At 36.5% G+C, this 21,093-nt stretch overlaps 2 protein-coding genes across 6 annotated transcripts in view; one reads left to right on the forward strand and one right to left on the reverse strand.

Moving 5' to 3' along the window:
* The window catches only part of CEPT1 (choline/ethanolamine phosphotransferase 1), a 43,697-nt gene extending 43,358 nt beyond the window's left edge, over window positions 1-339 (reverse strand). The window contains exon 1 of the mRNA XM_069478987.1: window positions 276-339. The gene's annotated coding sequence lies outside the window, so the exon portion shown is untranslated. The remainder of the gene's footprint in view (window positions 1-275) is intronic.
* Window positions 78-19,854, forward strand: DRAM2 (DNA damage regulated autophagy modulator 2). Of its 5 annotated transcripts, none has more exons than XM_069478990.1 (11): window positions 78-153; window positions 636-673; window positions 1,247-1,371; window positions 2,421-2,484; window positions 6,061-6,205; window positions 9,943-10,010; window positions 11,372-11,511; window positions 16,311-16,488; window positions 17,015-17,097; window positions 18,086-18,178; window positions 18,693-19,854. In XM_069478990.1, exons 5-11 carry the CDS (start codon window positions 6,075-6,077, stop codon window positions 18,798-18,800), a joined length of 801 nt encoding a protein of 266 aa, XP_069335091.1. In that variant the 5' UTR covers window positions 78-153; window positions 636-673; window positions 1,247-1,371; window positions 2,421-2,484; window positions 6,061-6,074; the 3' UTR covers window positions 18,801-19,854. The 5 variants fall into 5 exon arrangements, with proteins under 5 accessions (XP_069335091.1, XP_069335092.1, XP_069335093.1 ...); XM_069478991.1 differs by having other exon boundaries at window positions 1,250-1,371; XM_069478992.1 differs by lacking the exons at window positions 78-153; window positions 636-673; window positions 1,247-1,371 and having other exon boundaries at window positions 2,417-2,484.
* Window positions 19,855-21,093: the final 1,239 nt, after the last annotated feature.

Here is a 21,093-nt window from a genome sequence, read left to right on the forward strand (position 1 = left end):
TAAAGGGAGACAGGATCGGAACAAGCGGCGGCGCGGGCGCGCTCACACCCCAGGGAAGGCCTGGCTGCTCGGGAGCGCGCGCCGGACCCCACCCTGCCTCCATCCGCTGGGTAGCCTTCCGACGTAGCGGCACGCACTGGCTGGGTCGACCTGGTAAGGGAAGCAGAAAGCAGGGGAAGCAGGATTGATGCCGAAAGCTCACCCGCTCTAGAAGGGTGCGTCAGAGTACGGGATCTGGCGGGTCTGGGAAGTGGGCGCAGCCTGTAGCCCCCAACCCGCGTGGCGGGCGCGCGAGACTAGAGGTGGCTCACCCTGCTTCCAGGGGCTACGCTGTGCGAGCCTCTGGAGAAGAGCAGCTGGTGGCGGGCGCCGCGGGCGGGCTTCGTGGGACCCGGGGAGTGGGGTGTGTTGGGGGTAAGTGCAGGCTCCGGGCTCCACCTTCGTGTCCCCTTCCTTGTCTCCCCCCCGCTGCCCCACCTCCCTGCATGCCCTAAGCGGTGCCTAGTGCCAAGCGCTGTTTTGCATTTTCCGCTGGCCCCAGGGAAAACGGAGCCGAGATCTTTAAAGGCCTTAGTGTTTCGCGCCTCTGGATAAAAGCAGATGACTAATTAATTCTTCTGGTTTTGTTTAAGCAGTTACTGACTACCTTCGCCCCAGTCTCACAAAAACTACAGTTGAGTATGCGTTCCTATTGTCACTTCTGGGCTCAGATACCTTGGTGGTTGGATCGGTCGGGGCTATGTTTGAAACTGAGATCCGTGGTGACCTCGTTTGTACGTGGAGCTCCGTCAACTACTCAAAATTCTATCGCAAGAGTGGGCCTCGTGCAGAAAGAAAATTGCCAGTCCTGGGTATCCTCGCAACCATGCTTTACAGTAGAGTACATTTGAAAACCACTGGAAATACACCATAGAAATAATCTTTACAGCTTTCCCACATTTTAATTTATGAATCAGTACCCAAATGCAACTTTGTATTTTGCGTTACATCATCAGATTCTCCGCATTTCTCTCCATGTAATAGTTGATCCAACTTATGAAAACATTCCTTAATCTTCTAGACTTTTTAGGATTTAACTGTTAGAATATTACATTTGTCAGGAGGCCGGGTTAAAGTGTAGAGACATAATTTTTTAAAATTATACTTTGCCTTGGTCTTGATGGTTCTGTGTAACCCTAAAAGCAGCTTAGGACTTTCTGTCTATTCACTTGGAACATCCAGAATTGACTTTCTTATTATTTTTTAGCAGTTACCACTAGAGGAGACAAAACAAGAAATTCATCTCGTTACCAGTGGCAGTTAAATATTTGTGGGAAAAAACAAAACCTGCAGTTTTGATTCATGGAACCTCAAAGAAAGCAGAGAAGATAGGTAAGAGATGCAAGAACATTTCGTTACACACTTTCACTGCTATGTGAAGTTCATCCCTGTATATTTTCAATTACAAAAGGTTTCTTGAATTAGTAACTATTAAAATTCTAATTTTACTTGGTTGGCAATTCCCCAGATGCTTTCAGGTCCAAGCTGAAAATATGTGGGCAATTGATAGTGTTCCTCATCTAGTCCATGTGCTTAAATTTCTCAGTTGTCATTAGCAACCTAGTAAACCATTTCAAGTCCTACTTGTCCTCTAAATTGTCATTTTAAACAACTAGAACTCTCAAAGCCTAAGGAAACAGAAAGAATTCATACCATACATAGCAGTTGCTCCCTATACCTGTGGCTAGTTCTAATTATACAGAATTAATAAATCAGCTATCATTATTGTATGCTTACTCTGTTCCGTTCCAATGATTCCCTTTGAGAGTTTGGCTGTTTTACAAATTAGAATACTGTAACTCAGAAGCTAAGTACTTGCTTGAAATCATACAGCTGGGAAGTGATAAAGGTAGTATTTGCACTTATTTCAATCTGATCTCACAGCTGTCTTTCCATTGTATCACATGGACTAGTAAGTGCTTTATTTTGCTTGATAGTAAGCTATCATTTGTTCCTTATTTTGTCTGTCTTTGTATAGGAGGAAACCCAGTGTTTTTCCTTTTATTTTATCCTTTTCTGAGACCAGTGAAAGATGTATGATGTGAGAAAGGATAAGAAACTAGATATCCTAGAATTAAAACATTATTTAATTCCAGATGGGACATCATTATAAAAAGTCAAGTGTCAACTTTTTATTATTTTCATTTTTTTTAATTTATTTTTTCTTTCTTAAGGGCTGCCACTAAGAGCTGTGAATGGTTCACCAAATCCTTGTAGTGCCCAAGTATCAACTTTTTAAAGAAAAATAACCTATTAATAATGCTATGTAGCCTAGTGTTCTGCCCATGAACAATATTGATATGTTGACTTGAAATTGCACATGTTTAAAATCATGTGGATTGAAAGAGCAACCTCTTATTTTCTTTGTATGTTGATCTTAGGATTTATAGAAGGTGCAGATTTGGGCAGATCTGAAGACTGACAGTTTGTGAATTTGTAAAACAGGTAATTTTCTTGCACATTCTAAAATAAGAACAAATATTTATTGAGTGTCTATGATAGTGCATTGTGTATCTTACTTAGTCCTTGAATAAACCTCTATGAAGCAGGTATTATTTTAGACCATTTAACACACAATACTAAAAGCTACCATTTATTATGCTAAAAAGTCAAGAGAGCTAAAACCGTAATAGTAAAGTAGCAGTGCCTCCTTTTAGGGCATTTGGCTAATAGCAGAAATAAAACACAACTAGGGACTGTTGATAGACTCCCCCTGCTTCCTACCCAAGGTAGAAGGATTGAATTCATACCCCTGTGACTTCCTAGGTACACAACTTCAACAGGCACTGTTGTTGGTGTAATTGGTGTCTATGTTTCAGGGGGTGACATTTTCATAGAATATAATGTAAATATTTCCCCTTGAAAGCGTATAACTTGTAGCCTTGAAGAGCCATCTCCCCCCAAATTCAGCTAGAACATACAAAAGTCCACACACTCAGTGAAAAGTGGGCCAGAAAAATATCTGCCCCCTAGCAAAGGGGGATCACAAAGAAATTTGTTCATTTTTACCACAGCTTCAGGTGGGGGAATAAAGATACCACCTGAAAACTTAAAAACTATAGAGTCTACCATCACTCAGATACAAGGTTCAAATTTATGTGTCTCCATGGTCTAAAAAGCTGGAAGCCAAGAAAATAACAGAAAGCTGGCCCGGGTTGGTAATGTGATGGAGTACCTGGCAAAAACGAATACCCTTTCCTAATGATTCACCCTTAATTTAGGCCTTTTAGAATACTCCCAGATTTTAAGATCATCCAAATACAAGCTCACAGTCAAAAACCATAAAGCATATGTGCAAGAGTCAGCTGAACAACATAGACTCCTAAGAACTTTAGATAGGAATCATCAGGAACAAAATAACGTTTAAAGAGATGAAAGATGAAAAATTAAACATTTTAGAAGTGATTCAAAATGTATACAAATTGCAAATTATTGTCCCAGAAGCCTATGCTGGGGAAAGCACCTATAGGATTTTGGCAAGGAATTGTCATAATTAACTAAATAGAGGAAAAAAATGTGGGTGGAATGTTAAGGACTGATAAGGAAAAAAGAACAGAAAAGAGGAGATCATGATAATTCAGGCAGGAAATTAAATCAACCTTATAATGGTGACTTTAGGGATAAAATAAAAACCTATGTGGCAATATATAAATATACATATTTAGCAATAAGTCAGATGACCAGAGTAAATGACAAATACAAGTCAAAAGTGGCTGAGATTTCATTCTTTGGAAGTTCAGTCTGAGATGAGGAAGTGGTAAGTATTTACAAATTTCATGGGAAATACTACATTTTTTTTAGGTTATCACACTGTTTTAAGATGCTCCTTCAAACACGATTTGGTGTTAGAATGAAATTGGTTTAATGTGAATCTTTGCTACCAGGGTCCAGGTCTGTGACCTCGGGCAATTCTCTTAACTTCCAATTCTGTTGAGGAGAGTAAATGAGATCATGTATTTAAGGTGTTTAGTAAATGTTACTAAGGCATAGTAAACACTGTTTGCTTTTGCATTGATGGTAGCTAGAGTAAGGAATTGGCAGCAAAGAGTGGCCAGGACTGAATATAGAAAGTTAAGTAGAGATATGATGCAAAGATCTTATCTTAAGGAGGAAAGACAATTTGTAAGGGCACCGGGGAAACCATTGAAGGATTCTTTTTGGAGTTTAAGGTAGTCAGACTGGGTAATTTTTTTTCTTTTTTTTTTTCAGACTGGGTGTTTTAAAATTAGAAGGATCACTTTGGTTTTAGAGTGGAATTTATAATAGATTGATTGTGGTCAAGCCTGGAGGAGAAATGGGTAATATAGGAAAAACCAAAGTGTTTTTCCTATTCTCTCACTCAATAATCAATGCAGAATACTTCTCTAGACACCAAGAAGTGTGTGGGGATTTCTTCCTCCTGAGGACTAAATTCCCTTCTAAGGGGTCTTAGAGAGTCATGCCTACAAATGATAAAATCTTGCAAAACAGGTCTTGTTAACCCAATATGATGTGGTTTATTCCCAACCTGATTGTGGTATAGCATCACATGAAAGATAGAAGACATTTATCTTATTAACTCCTTTCCGCTGACTCCTGGTCTTTTTGATAAAGCCTAATACTTTCAGCCAATTCTCAACTAAAGAATCCCTAAGCCCACCTATAACTTGTAAGCCCCCGCTTTGAGATGTCCCACCTTTTGGGGCCAAACCAATGTATGCCTTCCACGTGTTGATTTATGACTTTTCCTGTAATTCCTGTGTCCCTGAAATGTATAAAACCAAACTGTAACCCAACCACAGTGAGTGCACTTGCTCAAGGCTTCTTGGGGGTGGCTCCAGGCCATGGTCCTCAAATTTGGCTCAGAATAAACTTATTTAAATTATTTTATAGAGTTGGCTTCTTTTCTGTTGACACCACCAGCAACCAATCAAATCAGTTCTGCAACAGACAGCAGATGGATGTCTGTTCTTTAATTCAATTAAATTCTGGAAATATCCATTTGGAGATAGTGTCAGATCTCACAGATTGAGGGCTCAGTCCCTGTCCACAAGACTGCCCCTCACCTCAGATGCCAATCACACACGCCAGGTGGTTTTACCTGTGCTGACCGGCTATAAAATAGGGTTCTCATTATCCCCTCCTTGGGTTCAATTAATTTGCTAGAGTGGCTCACAGAACACAGGGAAACACATTTACCAGTTTATTGCAAAGAATACAAAGAGATGCATAGGGAAAGGCAGTGGGAAGGAGTACAGAGCTTCTACACCCTCTCCAGGTGTGCCACCCTTCAGGAACCTCCGTATGTTTAGCTATCTGGAAGCTCTCTAAACCCAGTCCTTTCGGGTTTTTATGAAAGCCTTATCAGGTAGGCAAGGTTGATTAAATCATTGGCTATTGGTGATCAGCTTAACCTTCATCCCCTCGCCCCTCCCCAGAGTTTGGGGGTTGGGGTGGGGCTGAAAGTCCCAACGCTCTAATCATGCCTTGGTCTTTCCTGTGACCAGCTCCCATCCTGAAGCTACCTAGGGGCTACAAGCCCCTAGTCATCTCATTAGCATATAAAAGACACTCATCACTCTGCAAATTCCAAGGGTTTTGAGAACTTTTTGCCTGGAAGTGGGATGAAGAAAGAACAAATAAATATATATTTCACAATATCACAGGGACTCCTTAGGAAGTTATGATAATAATCTAGCCAAGAGGTGATGGTGGTTTAGGTAGAGTAGTGGCAATAAAGATGGAGAGTAGGGGTAGATTTGATAGACATTTAGGAGGTAGAATAAATAGTACTTGATACTTGATTATGTGTGGGAATATGGGACAGAAAGAAAGTTTCTGGCTACGGCAAGTGGATGAATCTTGGTTCCATTCACTGAGAAAGGGAAGAAGAGCAGGTGTTGAGGGATGTTGTGGGGGATGATTTGACAAGTGGAACAGTTCAGCATGGTAAGTACAAGGTCGTGGGCGTGAATAGCTAAAGTAGGATGGAGGAAACCCTGTGAATTAACTTCTCTAATATATAATTTTTTTTTACTTCAGAAGACCTGTTGGAAATGTGGTGGTTTCAGCAAGGCCTCAGTTTCCTTCCTTCAGCTCTTGTAATTTGGACATCTGCTGCTTTCATATTTTCATACATTACTGCAGTAACACTCCACCATGTAGACCCTGCCTTGCCTTACATCAGGTCAGTGAAATAGATCCTTTGTATAGAAGAATCTTTATGTCTCATTCTTATTTTAACATTTAATATTGACCTTTTTATGTGAAACCAACATTTAATGTCAACCTTTTAGAAATCAGATTTTACATTGGCGTTACAACAATAAAGGGAACATAAAAAGGAACTTGAATTTGGCTTTTTCTATGTGATAGACTAATGTAGAGACAGCAGGATAAGATTCAGTTAGTGAATTGGTTAGTGAATTGTGATTCCTTAGTATCTTGTGTCCCAAATAAGGACTTGAAGTTATCTCAGAAGATGGAATTGGAATTATTCTCCCCTTAAAATTCAAAAACGCTGGAAATAACAACAGTAATATGAAAAGATAGTAGTAATGACAAACATTTATTGATCTACTTGTAATGTACAAGGTAATGTTCTAAGCATTCTCTATGTCTTAACTGAATCCTTATACCAACTATAGGAGGTAGGAACTGTTATCCTCATTAGAGAGAGGAAGAAATGAGGTCTGGGGAGATTAAGTTATTTGCTCAAGGGCACATAACTCGGGAAGTGTTGTAACCAAGATTTAAACCTGGGCAATTTGACACTAGGGGCTATGCTCTTACTCTTCTGACATGCTGCCTAGATATTTGACACATGAACTATGAAAATTTATCAATATTTTTGAAATCTCACAACTAGTAATGATGCAATGAGGGGTACTCAATTGGATATGCTATGTCCATAACCCTTTTTATCAATTGCAAAAGCAATAAGTAATTATTACAGCAAAATTTTAAAGAATATCAGAATGATTATAAAAATAAAAAGTGAAAGTTTCTTCCTGACCCCCACCAGTTGAGAGGTGACTCATGGTTTGGTAGTTTTCCCTCCAGAGTTTGGTTTGTTTTGTCTTATCTATGTTTATACAAAACTCTTTCTCTCTCCTCCTTCTTTCCTCTTTCCTTTCTTACTTTTAACATTTTGTGGGTTTTTCCTTTTGTTTCATTTATAAAAATTGATAGCATGTTGATATATAAATTGCTTATTTCTTCTCCCCCTTTTTTTGGCTGTTACAAACAATGCTTTAATGAAGATCTCATAACATATAACTTTACATTCTGCTAAAGGAACATGTGGCTTAAGGAGCCTGACCATTTTTGAATAACTCCAAGAGAAAATACATATTTAAAATTGATGAGGGCCCTTCATAATATTTTTTTTTTTCTTCTTAGAACTTGTCTGCTTTCTTTTTAAAGAACTTTTACCACAGTCAGCCCTCCGTAGGTTCCACAGTCATACATTCAGGTGATCACAGATTGAAAATATCCTGGAAAAGAAAATTCCATAAAGTTCCAAAATGCAAAACTTGAATTTGCCATTTGCCAAGTACTGCATTGAATCCACACGAACGAAGTGATGTGTAGGTATTGTATTAGGTAATCCAGAGATGATTTGAAGTATATGACAGGATGTTCATAGGTTATGTGCAAATACTGTGCTATTTTATGTATGGGACTTGAGCATCCCTGGATTTTGGTATCTAAGGGGGGTTCTAGAGCCAGCCCCCCACCCATACCAAGGGACAACTGTAATTTAAGAGGCCACTGAGTTCTTTTTCAGAGTTTCAGTTCCCTGATGGTACTGCATGTGATTTTCTTAATAGAACCCTAGTCACTTCCTTTTCCGTCCCTTTCCTTCTGCTTTTCTATTTTTCTGCTAATGAACTTAGTAGTACCCTGAGGTCTTTCTCCAACATTCTAATATATGTTAAACTCTAGTACTTATTTTTATTTCTCTTAGGCTCATTTCCTTCATCCACAGAATGATTAAGTTAAACTAGATACTCTGCAAATTTCGTTTTGATTCATAGATGCAATCCGAAAGGTTTAGTTGTTGTAGCCCCAAAGGATGTAACCAAATGTAAATTTCATTTCAAAAGAAATTTCGCTGTAAGTGAGCTTCACGTGTTCTCTTAGTTGGTTCAAGTAGTGGATACTCAAAGTGGGGTGCCACCCACTGGGATATGGGAAGAAAATATTAATTAATCTAAAAATATTTAAACTTTACTGGAGTTTGATGTGGAACAATAATATAATAAGTACATATATTTTGAAGTTACATGGTCAGATTGTTTTTGTGATGGTGTGGGATCAAAATGGTTTGGGACCACTGGGGTGTTGTACTGTGCTAATGAGGTGATGGCATAGCTGTTTTCATTTTAGGCTACTTAATGTCATTCTGTTCCTCTGCCAAAAGAAGGAACACCCTTAGCCAACCTTCTTGGAAATGCATGCATTTGTTCACTTATGGGGTAGTCCAAAACAGGAGCATCATTTGGAATATAACTATTTAGAGTTATATTTTGTTTTCTAAGAACAATACATATCTTATACATTGTAGAAAATTTGAAAGATAGAATTAACAAAAAAAAAAAACCTCTCTATTCCCCAATTCCTAAAGATGATCAAAAGTAACAAAATCTTTTGTATGTAAAAATACATTTTATTATTTTATAATTGTTTCTTTACAAGTACGTTATTTTTTGTTTCTCCATTTTCATTGCAGATTTTTATTTTTTAAGAGAAAAACTCATGGAATTGTAAAGTTAGAAGGACCAATCCTTACAATTCGTGTTTGATACTTTCCTTTTCCTAACTCCCCAAATCCAAATGTTCACCAAATCTTACTGATTCCTTTTCAGACATGACTTTCTATTTCTTTTTTATTCCCATTGCATTGGTACTTTTGAGATCCTGATTCTCTCTTTCCTACAGGGCTTCAATTCAAGGCCAAAGACTTTGTCCTTTTAATCTTTATAGTAGTTTGAGGGAAGAGAAAATAACTCATATTTAATGGCTGTCTCCCATGAGCCTGCTATGCTACTATGCTAAATACTTAACATGCATTATCACATTTTATTTCATCCTTGTATTGATCTGATGAAGCTGGGAGGGAATGAATAGCCCCATTTTACAGATGAAGGAACAGTCTTAGGGAGATAAAAGACTATACCTAAGGTCTTGCAAAAAAATGGTTTTTTTTTAATCTTTGTATTCCATATTACCATGGAAGAAAGAAGTATAAACAGTTACATTGCAATGCAGTGTAAGTAAGTGATTTTAATAAACGTCTGGACAGTGTGCTATGTGAGTCACTACCTGCTAGAGGAGTTGTCCAAGGCTGTAGAGAAGAGAAGGCTCAAAACTGGTCTTGAGTGGAAGCTACCTGAGGTCAGGGGCTTTGTCTGTTTTACTTACTGCTATATTCCTACCCCTGAAATGATGTCTGACACATGGTAAGTGCTTGGTAAATATTTTTTAAATTGATCAATAGATGAAAAGGTATCAATTGAATTATAGTCAGAGTCAACAACAGGTACAGAAAGACAGAGTTATGAAAGTGCCTTTGGTGTTTAGGGGATATTCTGGTTGGATGGATAAACTCGTCTGCCTGATTACTGGTAAGTAAATAACACAGTCTTAACATACCAAGGATAGCTTTTTAAAATTAATGTATATTGATTTCTATTGTGTGGAAAAGAAATAATCTGAAATGGTGTAAGTAGAAAGTGAAGTAGGCAAATATTTGTGAGCTCAGATTGTCATGTTCTCCTTATAAAGTGATATAAGAGTTGAGCTCATGGACTTACAAAAGCTAAAGGGTTTCAAGTAACTCCTGTTACCTTTTATCCCTTAGAAGAAATACATGTGTATATCTAATGTGAGAAATCTGTATACCTCCTTTTTTTCTTTCAGTGACACTGGTACCGTCGCTCCAGAAAAATGCTTGTTTGGTGTAATGCTAAATATCGCTGCAGTTTTAGGTAAGTAATGAGAGTGGTTTTAACAATGAAAATTAATAGCTAAATTGCTACTGTATTTTCTTCTTTAAACACTATTGTTTTACTTGTTTTACTTTCTAGTTATACTTGAGGAAACGTTATCAGTAAATTATTGTTCAGCATTATGTTCATTTTAAAAGAAAAACACTTTTCTAGAAATCCTAAATTATGGAAATCTTTAAAAAAATAGAGAGAGAGCTGTTTGACTACTGATTCAAGTGGAAGTTAAGTATAACCAAATATTCCTTGAGGCCTTAAGTGGACTTCTTAAGCAACCAGTAGGGAACAAAGGGTTGTAGACACAATTGACCACAACTAATCCCACCTAAATTCCTTTGGAATAAACAGTTTATATGTTGAGGAATAGAGATGGAACCATGTTTTAATATTTGAGTGATATGGTAATGCCAATGGATAAAATTGCTACTCTGGTATTTTACATTCCTGTTTGTTTATTTTGAACCAAATTTTTATTAATGGTTTATTAAAATAATATTTTTTCTATCAAGTGTGATTGTTTTAAATATTTGCATTCTTCCATGTGATATTTGCTTGGGTCAAAAATAGAAAGGAAGATAATTCAATTTATAAAAATTCGTCTTTGCGACTAAACTCTTTAGAAACATGTCTATAAAAGCATATCTCCATTATGTTTTCTACACTGCTGGGTTCTTTGGCAATATTTCTGCAATAGAAAATTCAATTTGGCCTATTCTTGACTAATAGATATGGCAAAGTAGGCTTTTTTTTTTCTTTATAATTGGCTACTATATCTGATTGAGTTAAGTTATAATTTGAAATAAAATGATATGAAAGTGAGGCAAATAAACTTTTGGTTTGTTTTTGTTTTTCCCATGCCCATCCATATTCTAGAACTACTTACTTTTGATTTGGTGCTTATCATAAAAATGCTTTGTGTTTTGTGTTACTCTTGTCATTAGAAATTTTCAGAAGACATTAAACTTAAGATCTAAGTTTCATCCTAAATATTTGTAAATATGAGACCCATGGAAAGCAAATGATTTGCACGGTCATGTGGAGAGATTAGCAGTGCCATATGCAATCTTAAGATTAAAAAAAAAAATCTATAGTAAGTCCCAGCTGCTCAAGAGTCTGAAGCAGGAAGATCGGTTGAGCCCAGGAGTTCGAATCTAGCCTGGGCAATATAGCAAGACCCCCATCTCTATAAAAAAACAAAACCAAGAAAACCGACAGCTGTTTTTTCTTCTCTAAGATTAATTTTAAAAGGAAAATCCCAGCAGTGACTTTTGTGAACTCTTCGTCATCATCTTTATTTCTTGGTTATTTATTACTTTGTTGTTTTTCGGATTATCTCTTCCCAGGCATTGCTACCATTTATGTTCGTTATAAGCAAGTTCATGCTCTGAATCCTGAAGAGAACCATATCATCAAATTAAACAAGGCTGGCCTTGTACTTGGAATACTGAGTTGTTTAGGACTTTCTATTGTGGCAAACTTCCAGGTTTGTGTTTTAGCCCAGCATAGGTATTTTCCTGAAGTACATAAATATACCTATTAAAAAAGAAACCTGAAACGTTCAGTTATATGCTGGTATTGTTTCTTTACCTTAACAAAATAGAGTTCATGGCCTTTAAATTATTTGACCATTTTAGAAATAGCTACATTCACAATTAGAAAAATTCATATTTAATAATTTAAACAATCTTTTTTTAAGATCCATAGGACAATTATTAGACTTATATTGTTACTTAGTTGGAGATTACTTCAAGACCAAACAGAATTGGTATAAATTATAAGTGACACAATTACAGATTTAAACAATTGCTTTGTTTTTAATATGACTTACAAGGTACAGTTATTTACCTATTTTATCTACTTGTTTAGATGTTTGATTGATTGCCTGCATTCCTAGGTGCCTATCCTTGTATGTGAGGAGATAAAGGGAAGATCTGTAGCTCTTTTAGCTTTTTCTCAAGGAGAAATAATGTTAAATACTTAAAGTAGCAGTCAGCCTTCACCAAATATTTGTAAACTCTGCACAGAGAGCAGTAGGGAAGGTAGATTGGGCTAAATGGGAATTTATAGCTAAGGAGCAGGGCAGAGGTTGGTGTATGGTAAATTACAGTCTGGAAACATTAGGGGTAATGGTAATGAGGAATTCTGGCTAGAGTGACTGTCTTAGTTCATTTGTGTTGCTATAAGGGAATACCTGGGGCTGGGTAATTTATAAAGAAAAGAGTTTTATTTGGCTCATGGTTCTGCAGGCTATACAAGAAGCATGGCAGCAGCATCTTTTTCTGGTGAGGCCTTCAGACTGCTTGCACTCAGGGCAGGAGGTGAAGGGGAGCCTGTGTGTACAGAGATCACATGGCGAATGAGGAAGCAAGAGAGCAAGCAGGAAAGTGCCAGGCTCTTTTGAACAACCGGCTCTCATAAGAACTAATAGAGCAAGAATTCATACCCTTCCACCACTTCATCTAATCATTAATCATGAGAGAGCCACCTCTGTGACCCAAACACCTCTTATTAGGCCCCTACCTCCAAAATTGGGGATCAGATTTCAACATGATATTTGAAGGGGGCAAACATCCAAACTATAGCACTGACCTAACAGGATTCTTGCTAGAAGGGAGGCCAGGATGATAAGACATCACCTAGGGGATGGTGGAAGTTGAGGAACCCAGATATTGAAGGTGATGAGATATCGAGGACAGGAATTTTGGCTAAACTGACTTAATAGGATTCTTGCTAAAATTGAACAATGCAGAGACCAACACAGAAACCCAGAAGTCATGGCCTAGTGGAGAAAAGAGTTCAGAGGAACCTGAGTAGAGTTGGTCAAGGAGAGAATTTTTGTCAACCCACAGTGACTCGCATCATTCCACTGACATTCATTTGCTAGATGCTGGGGCATGGCGGTGGGTGGAGGGAGAGTGCAGGCAGGCTAGAGCCCTGGAAAAAAAATGCAGTTTTGCTGGGCATTCGTTCCCAGGAGCACCTCTGTACTATGGAAGGAAAACAAAAATTTTGGTGGACAGCTAGCTGGCTGTCGATGCCACAAATAGGATCCTGCCTTTCCTGATAAATTTCTGTAGCTCAGTGTTAAAAATGTTTTGGGGAATTTTCAGTTTATGGATAGTGATTCCTTGCTCCAATTTTCTCTTGATCAATTTAACAGTATCATCACCCATATGGTAAAAGTGAATCTCAAATATTTATTTGCACAACCCAGTAAATTCCAATAGCAGCTCCTCATAGCACCCACACAAACTGCCCCTTCCACCTTATCTCATTCACTTAAGACAACCTTATATACTTTCTTTGTTGTTTTGTTTTCAGCTTTCATTCTAATTTATCTTTACCATAGGAGTCCCTTTGGCCTTGTAATTTTGAATGAAATTTTTCTCTCTTGATTACATTTCTTCGTGCAACTTTGGATGTCCTCTTCATCTTTCAGTGATGGCTTCATTGCTGGGCCCTGTTTATAAGCAGACCTTTATGACTCTTCCTTTCTAATGTAAACTTTCACTACTTATTTAAAGTGGTGAGTGCATTGCCAGCTCCTCCTCTTCCCTCTTTTCTTTTACAGAGGCAAACTCCAATTGATTTATACAGGAAAAATTGTACACAAAAGAGATTATAAATGGTTTGCCATTACAGATCTTGGCTTGGAAGAGAGGTTAGCACTGTGTTTTAAATGGAATAGGAACTTACTGGTTTTACCTCTTGAATCTCTCTTGAATGCATCTACTTCTCTCCTTTTCCATATTTACTTCCCTGCCTACTCTTGTTTTCTCTACCGATGTAGATTTCATTATTTCTCATTGATCTACTGCCATAGCCTCCTCAGTGTTTCCTCTGCATTCACTCTTAAAGAGCCAAAGTGGTCTTTTGGAAACGTATATACATCTCACCTTGTTTCCCTGTACCCTTGCCTAAAGTTCAACAGGTTCCAAAATTGCATGAAAGGAGATATAATGAAGAAAGGAAAAAAGTAATTTGATAAACTGCTAAACTACCTAATCAACTCAAAGATCTTATATGATTGGGCTCATATCTACCCCTCCAGTCTCATTCTGCATCATTTGCCTTCTTAATGTCTCCATTGTATATAGCACTGGCCTTTTTTTGTTCCTTAAATAAGAGGCTTATTTAAGTCCTTTTTATGTTCTGTTTCCTCTGTTTGGTATGCCATGACCCCCAAGCCTGTATAAACTTAGGCATCTTTAAGATCTCAGCACAGAGCATGCTTCCTCAGGGAAGTCTTTTCTGTCAGCTCTTGCTGCAATATATTTCGTTTTCTTTTTTGTGTTCTCTAAGCCTCCAAAAACTGATTCTTCATAACTCTTATTACAGTCTAATTTTATATCCAGGGTTGTTTAAATTTATCTTTTGATTTTTTTTTAGTTAATGTATTTCTCCATTAATTATAACCACCATAGTTTTGTTCACTAATGTATCTCTGGCACCTAGCATAGTACTTAGCACAAACATGCTCTTGTTAATTATTTAGGAACTTAGAGAGGTTAAAGGGACTAAGCAGGATTGGAAAGAATTCTGTCTTTGCATTTAAAGAAATGCCTAGTAGTCATTATAATGTGGTATTTGAAAAATCTAACTTAAAAAATATAAATAGAATTTCTTTAAAAACAAGTGTGTATATAGTGTTCAACAAAACAAATACATGGTAAATGTCCTCAGTGTCCACTTAGAGGAATTTTTTCCTCCCTAGAAAATTTATCCTTAAGGAGACTTGAAAGGGGTTTGCAACCAGAAATCTGTATTGGTTTCCTAGGGATGCTGTGACAAAATACCACAGACTGGGTAGCTTAACACAGCAGAAATTTATTCTCCAAAAGTTCAGGAGGCCAGAAGTCTGAAATCACAGTGTTAGTAGGGTTGGTTCTCTCTTGGGGACTCAGGAAGAATCTGTTTCTAGCTTCTGGCAGTTGCCAGTAATCCTTGGTGTTCCTTGGTTTGTGGCAGCATAAGTCTGTAATTTATGCCTGTGTTGTGACGTGGCATTCTCCCTTCCTAGAAAATTTATCCTCAAGGAGACTTTGGGCCGGGCGCGGTGGCTCACGCCTGTAATCCTAGCACTCTGGGAGGCCGAGGTGGGCGGATCGTTTGAGCTCAGGAGTTCGAGACCAGCCTGAGCAAGAGCGAGACCCCATCTCTACTAAAAATAGAAAGAAATTATATGGACAGCTAAAAATATATATAGAAAAAATTAGCCAGGCATGGTGGTGCATGCCTGTAGTCCCAGCTACTCGGGAGGCTGAGACAGGAGGATCGCTTGAGCTCAGGAGTTTGAGGTTGCTGTGAGCTAGGCTGACACCACGGCACTCACTCTAGCCTGGGCAACAGAGTGAGACTCTGTCTCAAAAAAAAAAAAAAAGGAGACTTTGAAAGGGTTAAGGATAAGTAAGCAGATTAGTTCCTAAGTTTCACTTACTGCTTTTAAGGAAAGATTACAGATCAATCAATATGTAATATGTAAATTCTATATCAAAGATTTGATTCTGACCACCCATAACCTATGTAATTTCTCGTTTGTCTTGGTTTTGTTAAGGGATATATTTTTTACTTTTTTTTTTTTTTAATTTATCTTTTGATACATAATAGACACATATTTGGGGGGTAATTTGTAAAGATCAAATCAATGTAATGGGATATCTATCACCTTAAATATTTGTCTTTTCTTTATGCTAGAAATATTCAAATTATTCTCTTCTAGCTATTTTTATTAATTGTATTTAAATTTAGATTGGATTTAAATTGAAACTCCCTATTCCCAGTATTCCAGGCCATCCTAATCTTCTTTACCTTGCCACTACACTTTTTCTATAACCCTTATCACCATCTAACATCCTGTGAAATTTCCTTATTTCTAAAGTTTATTATTTATTGTTGTGTACCTTCACTAAATTCTGTGAGGGCTGGATTTTTGTCTGTTTTATTCACTAATGTATCTGAAGACTTAGAACAGTGCCTGGCACCTAATAGGCACCCAATAAGCACCCTAATAGGCACATATTATTAAATGAGTAAAAGAATAAATGAATAATTACTGTCATATTTTCAATGGTGGCATATGAAACAGTTTGGTATTACTATAATCCTCAGGTTTATGCTAAGTAATGTGAGAGAAAATTACTTCAGGAAGTAATTTGTAGAATCTACAGAGCTTCTCTACTCAGTGAATGTCCTATTGAAGTCTCTGGTTTGTGCTTTTAAATATTATATTGCCAATGTGTTCTGAGTTTCTTTTATTGACTTATTTCTTCTTCTGCCTCTTAGAAAACAACACTTTTTGTTGCACATGTAAGTGGAGCTGTGCTCACTTTTGGTATGGGCTCATTATATATGTTTGTTCAGACCATCCTTTCCTACCAAATGCAGCCCAAAATTCATGGCAAACAAGTCTTCTGGATCAGACTACTGTTCGTTATTTGGTGTGGAGTAAGTGCATTTAGCAGTATCCTTCACTGTAAAATGTGGCTGTGCTTGGGAAGGAATTGAATAACAGAATTTAAGTGAACACTACTGGCACGTTTTCTGCAGTTTTAATTGTAGGAGAGATTCTTAGGTCCATAACCCTACATTAAAGGATTTGAAACATGAAATTCAGATTGTACATTGGACCTCAGTAATTGAGCCAGGAGCAGATAATGTTTAGCCTGATCATTCTCACTTCAGAGAAGTAGAAGAGTAAATGCCCTCCTTAAGAACAATTAGGTAGCGGAAGTTTATGATTGAGCTGCTAATTTTCTGAGCAAAGGAGGGGATTGACTATGAGAACCATTTTGTAGAAGTCTTCTGGGCACAGTTTTATTTTTATAATACTATTGCTATATAACATTAAGTCTTCAAGAAAATGGGTTTGGACCTTGGCAATAAATGTAGGAGTAATCCTTTTGGGCCATTAAAGTGATTTTTATTTGGAATCTAATTTAAACTTACAGATCTTCTCTGAGATTCTTCCTTGACTTATTTTTTTATAGTGCTGACTTGCTCATCAATTTTGTACAGTGGCAATTTTGGGACTGATTTAGTACTGAAACTCCATTGGAACCCTGAGGACAAAGTAAGAATTTAGAGTCTATAAAACTTAGTTTTATATTAAGGATGGCTGTTTTCATTGATTTTGATGTATTTTTCATTTTAGCACTCACAAACTGTTTTAGTAGTATAATCAGTTACATATCAGGATTATTTTCTAGATATGGTAGAGTTTATGTAGAACCATCCATATTCTCCTGTCACCTGTGATCTGTGGATGTTTTCAAGACATGAAGAGAATTGTGATGGCAAAAGGGTTTTCTCAGAAATTGACTCCCCTAAATGTGGGTATAGTATACAATGTACCTAACTGAGAGCTTTTGTTTTTAGAATACTTGATTTCTGAATTGAAAAGATGTATTCTCCTACTCTTATCTGAAAATATATTATGGACTCTGCATTTGGGTTTCAATATAGTGGATATTTGCATGGAGATAGCATCTTTGATCCTGAGAATAAGAGGAAGGACATATATTAAATATTAACAGATAATAAAATGAGTTCATCTGTTTTCACAAACCACTCAGTGGCATTTCATTTTAAGTTATTTTTTGAGAATTAGCCCTGAATAGGACATGTGAAAATGAATGAATGAAATAGTTTACTAAATTCTCCTAATTATAACCCATATATTATTTAATACTCTAAAAATAGTACTTACTAGGTTTATCCTGAGCATTGTTAATCTTTTCTTAGTGGCATTTTATGAATCTTATGGTATTGGGAAAGACAGTCATAACTCCTTGAGTATGGACTAAAAACACTCTTGTTCTGTCTTATTTAAGTGGAAATTTTATTTGCTCTAGGTAGAACAAAGATAGGTAATATCATTTAGGAGGACTTCCTAATGTCTGCTCTTTAATTCTCCAGATATGTTCAATAAATCAAGTGTTGATCTTCAGAAGGCAGATTGGTTTATAAGAATTATGTTGTTTTTTTTTTAATTTGAGAAGTAGTATAGATCATTTGAATGAAATTTCACAAAACCATTCTTTTTCCCCCCATCATTCAAGGGTTATGTGATTCACATGATCACCACTGCAGCAGAATGGTCTATGTCATTTTCCTTCTTTGGTTTTTTCCTGACTTACATTCGTGATTTTCAGGTAAGAAAACTCAGTATTAGATTTATGCAGTTATGGAATAAGAGACTTTTCCATAGGCAAGTCTCCAACCTTTTCAAAAATTAAGTGCTTAATAATTAGACATAATAAACAGTGACGTAACTTTTCAGGTAAATTGTTTCTGTGTTTGGAGAAGTACTATTTTGCTAGTAAGATTCAGCCTTGAAAATGGGCTTGTAAAACCAATTTCAAGAAATTCTTTCATAGAATTTTCACCAAGTCTGTGTACATTTGGATAGGCCATTCTTAACATGTAGTTTTACTGATTCTTCGGAGAAACCAAAGAAAAGGAACTTTCTAAATTGAGAAGCTTGATTTTCCTGAATTAATTGGTAATAAAGGTGATCCCTTTGACAGTAAACAGCTATCTCACTCTTACTACCCATTAGAATTGATTTACATTGCTAATCACAAAATATAGTCTACAGAACATGTTGAAGAGGTGATCTCTCTTTAAGAAGAAAACTTCTATATATAATTTTCTTTTCTGTTCCAGAAAATTTCTTTACGGGTGGAAGCCAATTTACATGGATTAACCCTCTATGACACTGCTCCTTGCCCTATTAACAATGAACGAACACGACTACTTTCCAGAGATTTTTGATGAAAGGATAAAATATTTCTATAATGATTATGATTCTCAGGGATTGGGAAAAGGTTCACAAAAGTTCCTTATTCTGCTCTGAAGTTTTCAACCGGTTAATCAAGGCTGACAGTGACATTGGTGAATACTGATAATCAGGAAACATAAAATAAGCCATTTGATGAGTTGTTTTAAAGGATATCATCAAGGTGACTTTAAAAACATTTATGCCTATACTTTTTTATCCCAGAAAATAAAACCAAAGGACTATAACATTGTAGTTTTTTTATACTTTATTTAAGAGAAACAGCTTTTAAGTACACCAAGCAGTCTGCACAACCCAGCCTTTCACATTTTGTAAGTCATCGTGAAGCATGTTTTTTGGGGAGCAGTTTTATGAGAGACATTTTCCACAACTCCAGATAATCAGTATTGGTCATTAAATCCTTTGGAATTAGGTTTTGAAGTAGGAGTTTTACCATATTAATACATTTCTTATAGTCTTTAAAATTTTTTGGTTTTGGAATCTACCTATAAAGGAAAGCAAACCTGAATTCATGTGAGCTCTTTCATGGCTTAAGCTTTCCTGAAGAGATTCTGTGGGTACTGATTTTTCTTCTGGCTACAAGGCCAAGTACTATGCTATCTCGTCTATCACACATGCTTGCAATACTTTCATGAAGCTCAGTCTCTGTTATGAGATTTTTAATCACCAATGAACAAGAGCAGTTCCTGTAAGTAAATTTACTCCAGTTATGTTTTATATAAAACAAGGGTTAGTATTAATAATAAGGCTGAGAAGTTTGTTAATAACAGCAGATATGATTAATATCAAACAAAAGTCAACTGCAGTCAAGAGCTTTTTAGATTTTCATTTATGGCAAAGTATAATTACTTATAAAAGTAGTCCTTGAACAGGTAAGTATTGAGCCTTTTTAATGGGCTGTAATCTTTGTAGAGCACAAATTCTAAAGAACAAAGTCAGCAATCCTGTAAAAAGTATACATAAAATAATTATAATACGTGCATCTACCAAATAATTGTCTCTTTTTCTGGTCATGCAAGTGTTTGAGTAGTTTCTCCTTGGATCTGGATCTGTGCAGATAAAGAATGGTTTACAGATCTCTGATGAAATTAAAAAGAAGAAAATGCTCATTTAGAAAGTGTTCAGTGGAAAACTGGTTTGCAAAAGAATATTTGAATAAGATTAACAAGGTTTATCTTTTTAGAAGAGGTGGTTCCATGGCCAGAAGAAAATGTGGTGGAAAAAATTTTAAAATGTAAGAAGGAGCAATTTAAGGGAAAATGCTTATATGGTGGAGATCTCAATTATAAATCAGTTGCTAGATATAGGAATCAGTAAATAATATTTCTGAAGACTTCTGGACTAATAAGACAGAAAATGGAATGAAATACTACGCCTGTGTCAAGCGACAGTGAACATGGAAGACATTTAATAAACATTGATTGATTAAATGCTGGCATCACTAGAAGAAATTTGGATGCAAATCATAAAAGTATCATGTCTTTGAAAATCATGGTGTAAGCACACCCAGGAAATATCATTCAGTCCTGATTGTTATATCAAAGAAACTATGATGTAAGTTATGAAATATAGTGAAAAGGAGATTGATAGAATCAAAGTTCATCAAACTATAACTTTTATCCTTAGAAACAGCAGAGGCTAAATAGATTAATACAGTAGTCCTCCCTTTTCCACAGTTTTGCTTTCTGCAGTTTCAGTTATTTATACTCAGCTGTGATATGAAAATATTAAATGTAAAATTCCAGAAATAAATAATTCATTGTTTTAAATTGCATGCTGTTCTCAGTAGCATGATGAAAGATCATGCCCTCCCACCTGGGACATGAATCACCCCTTGTCTAGTATATCCATGCTGTATATGCTACCTGACTGTTAGTTACTTTGTAGCCATCTCAGTTATCAGATCAACTGGTGAGGTATTGCAGAACTCGTGTTCAAGTAACTCTTATTTTACTTAATAATGCCTCAAAGCGCAAGGGTAGCAATCCTGGCATATTATTATAATTGTTCTATTTTATTAGTTATTGATATCAATCTTTCACTGTGCCTAATTTAGGAATTAAACTATCATAGTTATATATGTATGTATAGGAAAAAACAGCATATATAGAGTTTGGTACTATCTGTGGTTTTAGGTATCTACTGGGGGTCTTGGAACATATCCCCACAGATGGCGGGTGGGGGAGCTACTGTCGATATAAGAGGGAATTATAAGGAAAGAGAAATTTAGAATAAATTCATTCCTAACCTTGCAGCTGAAGTAGCGGA

This window comes from Eulemur rufifrons, chromosome 8 (assembly GCF_041146395.1).
Source record: "Eulemur rufifrons isolate Redbay chromosome 8, OSU_ERuf_1, whole genome shotgun sequence".
NCBI lineage: Eukaryota > Metazoa > Chordata > Mammalia > Primates > Lemuridae > Eulemur > Eulemur rufifrons.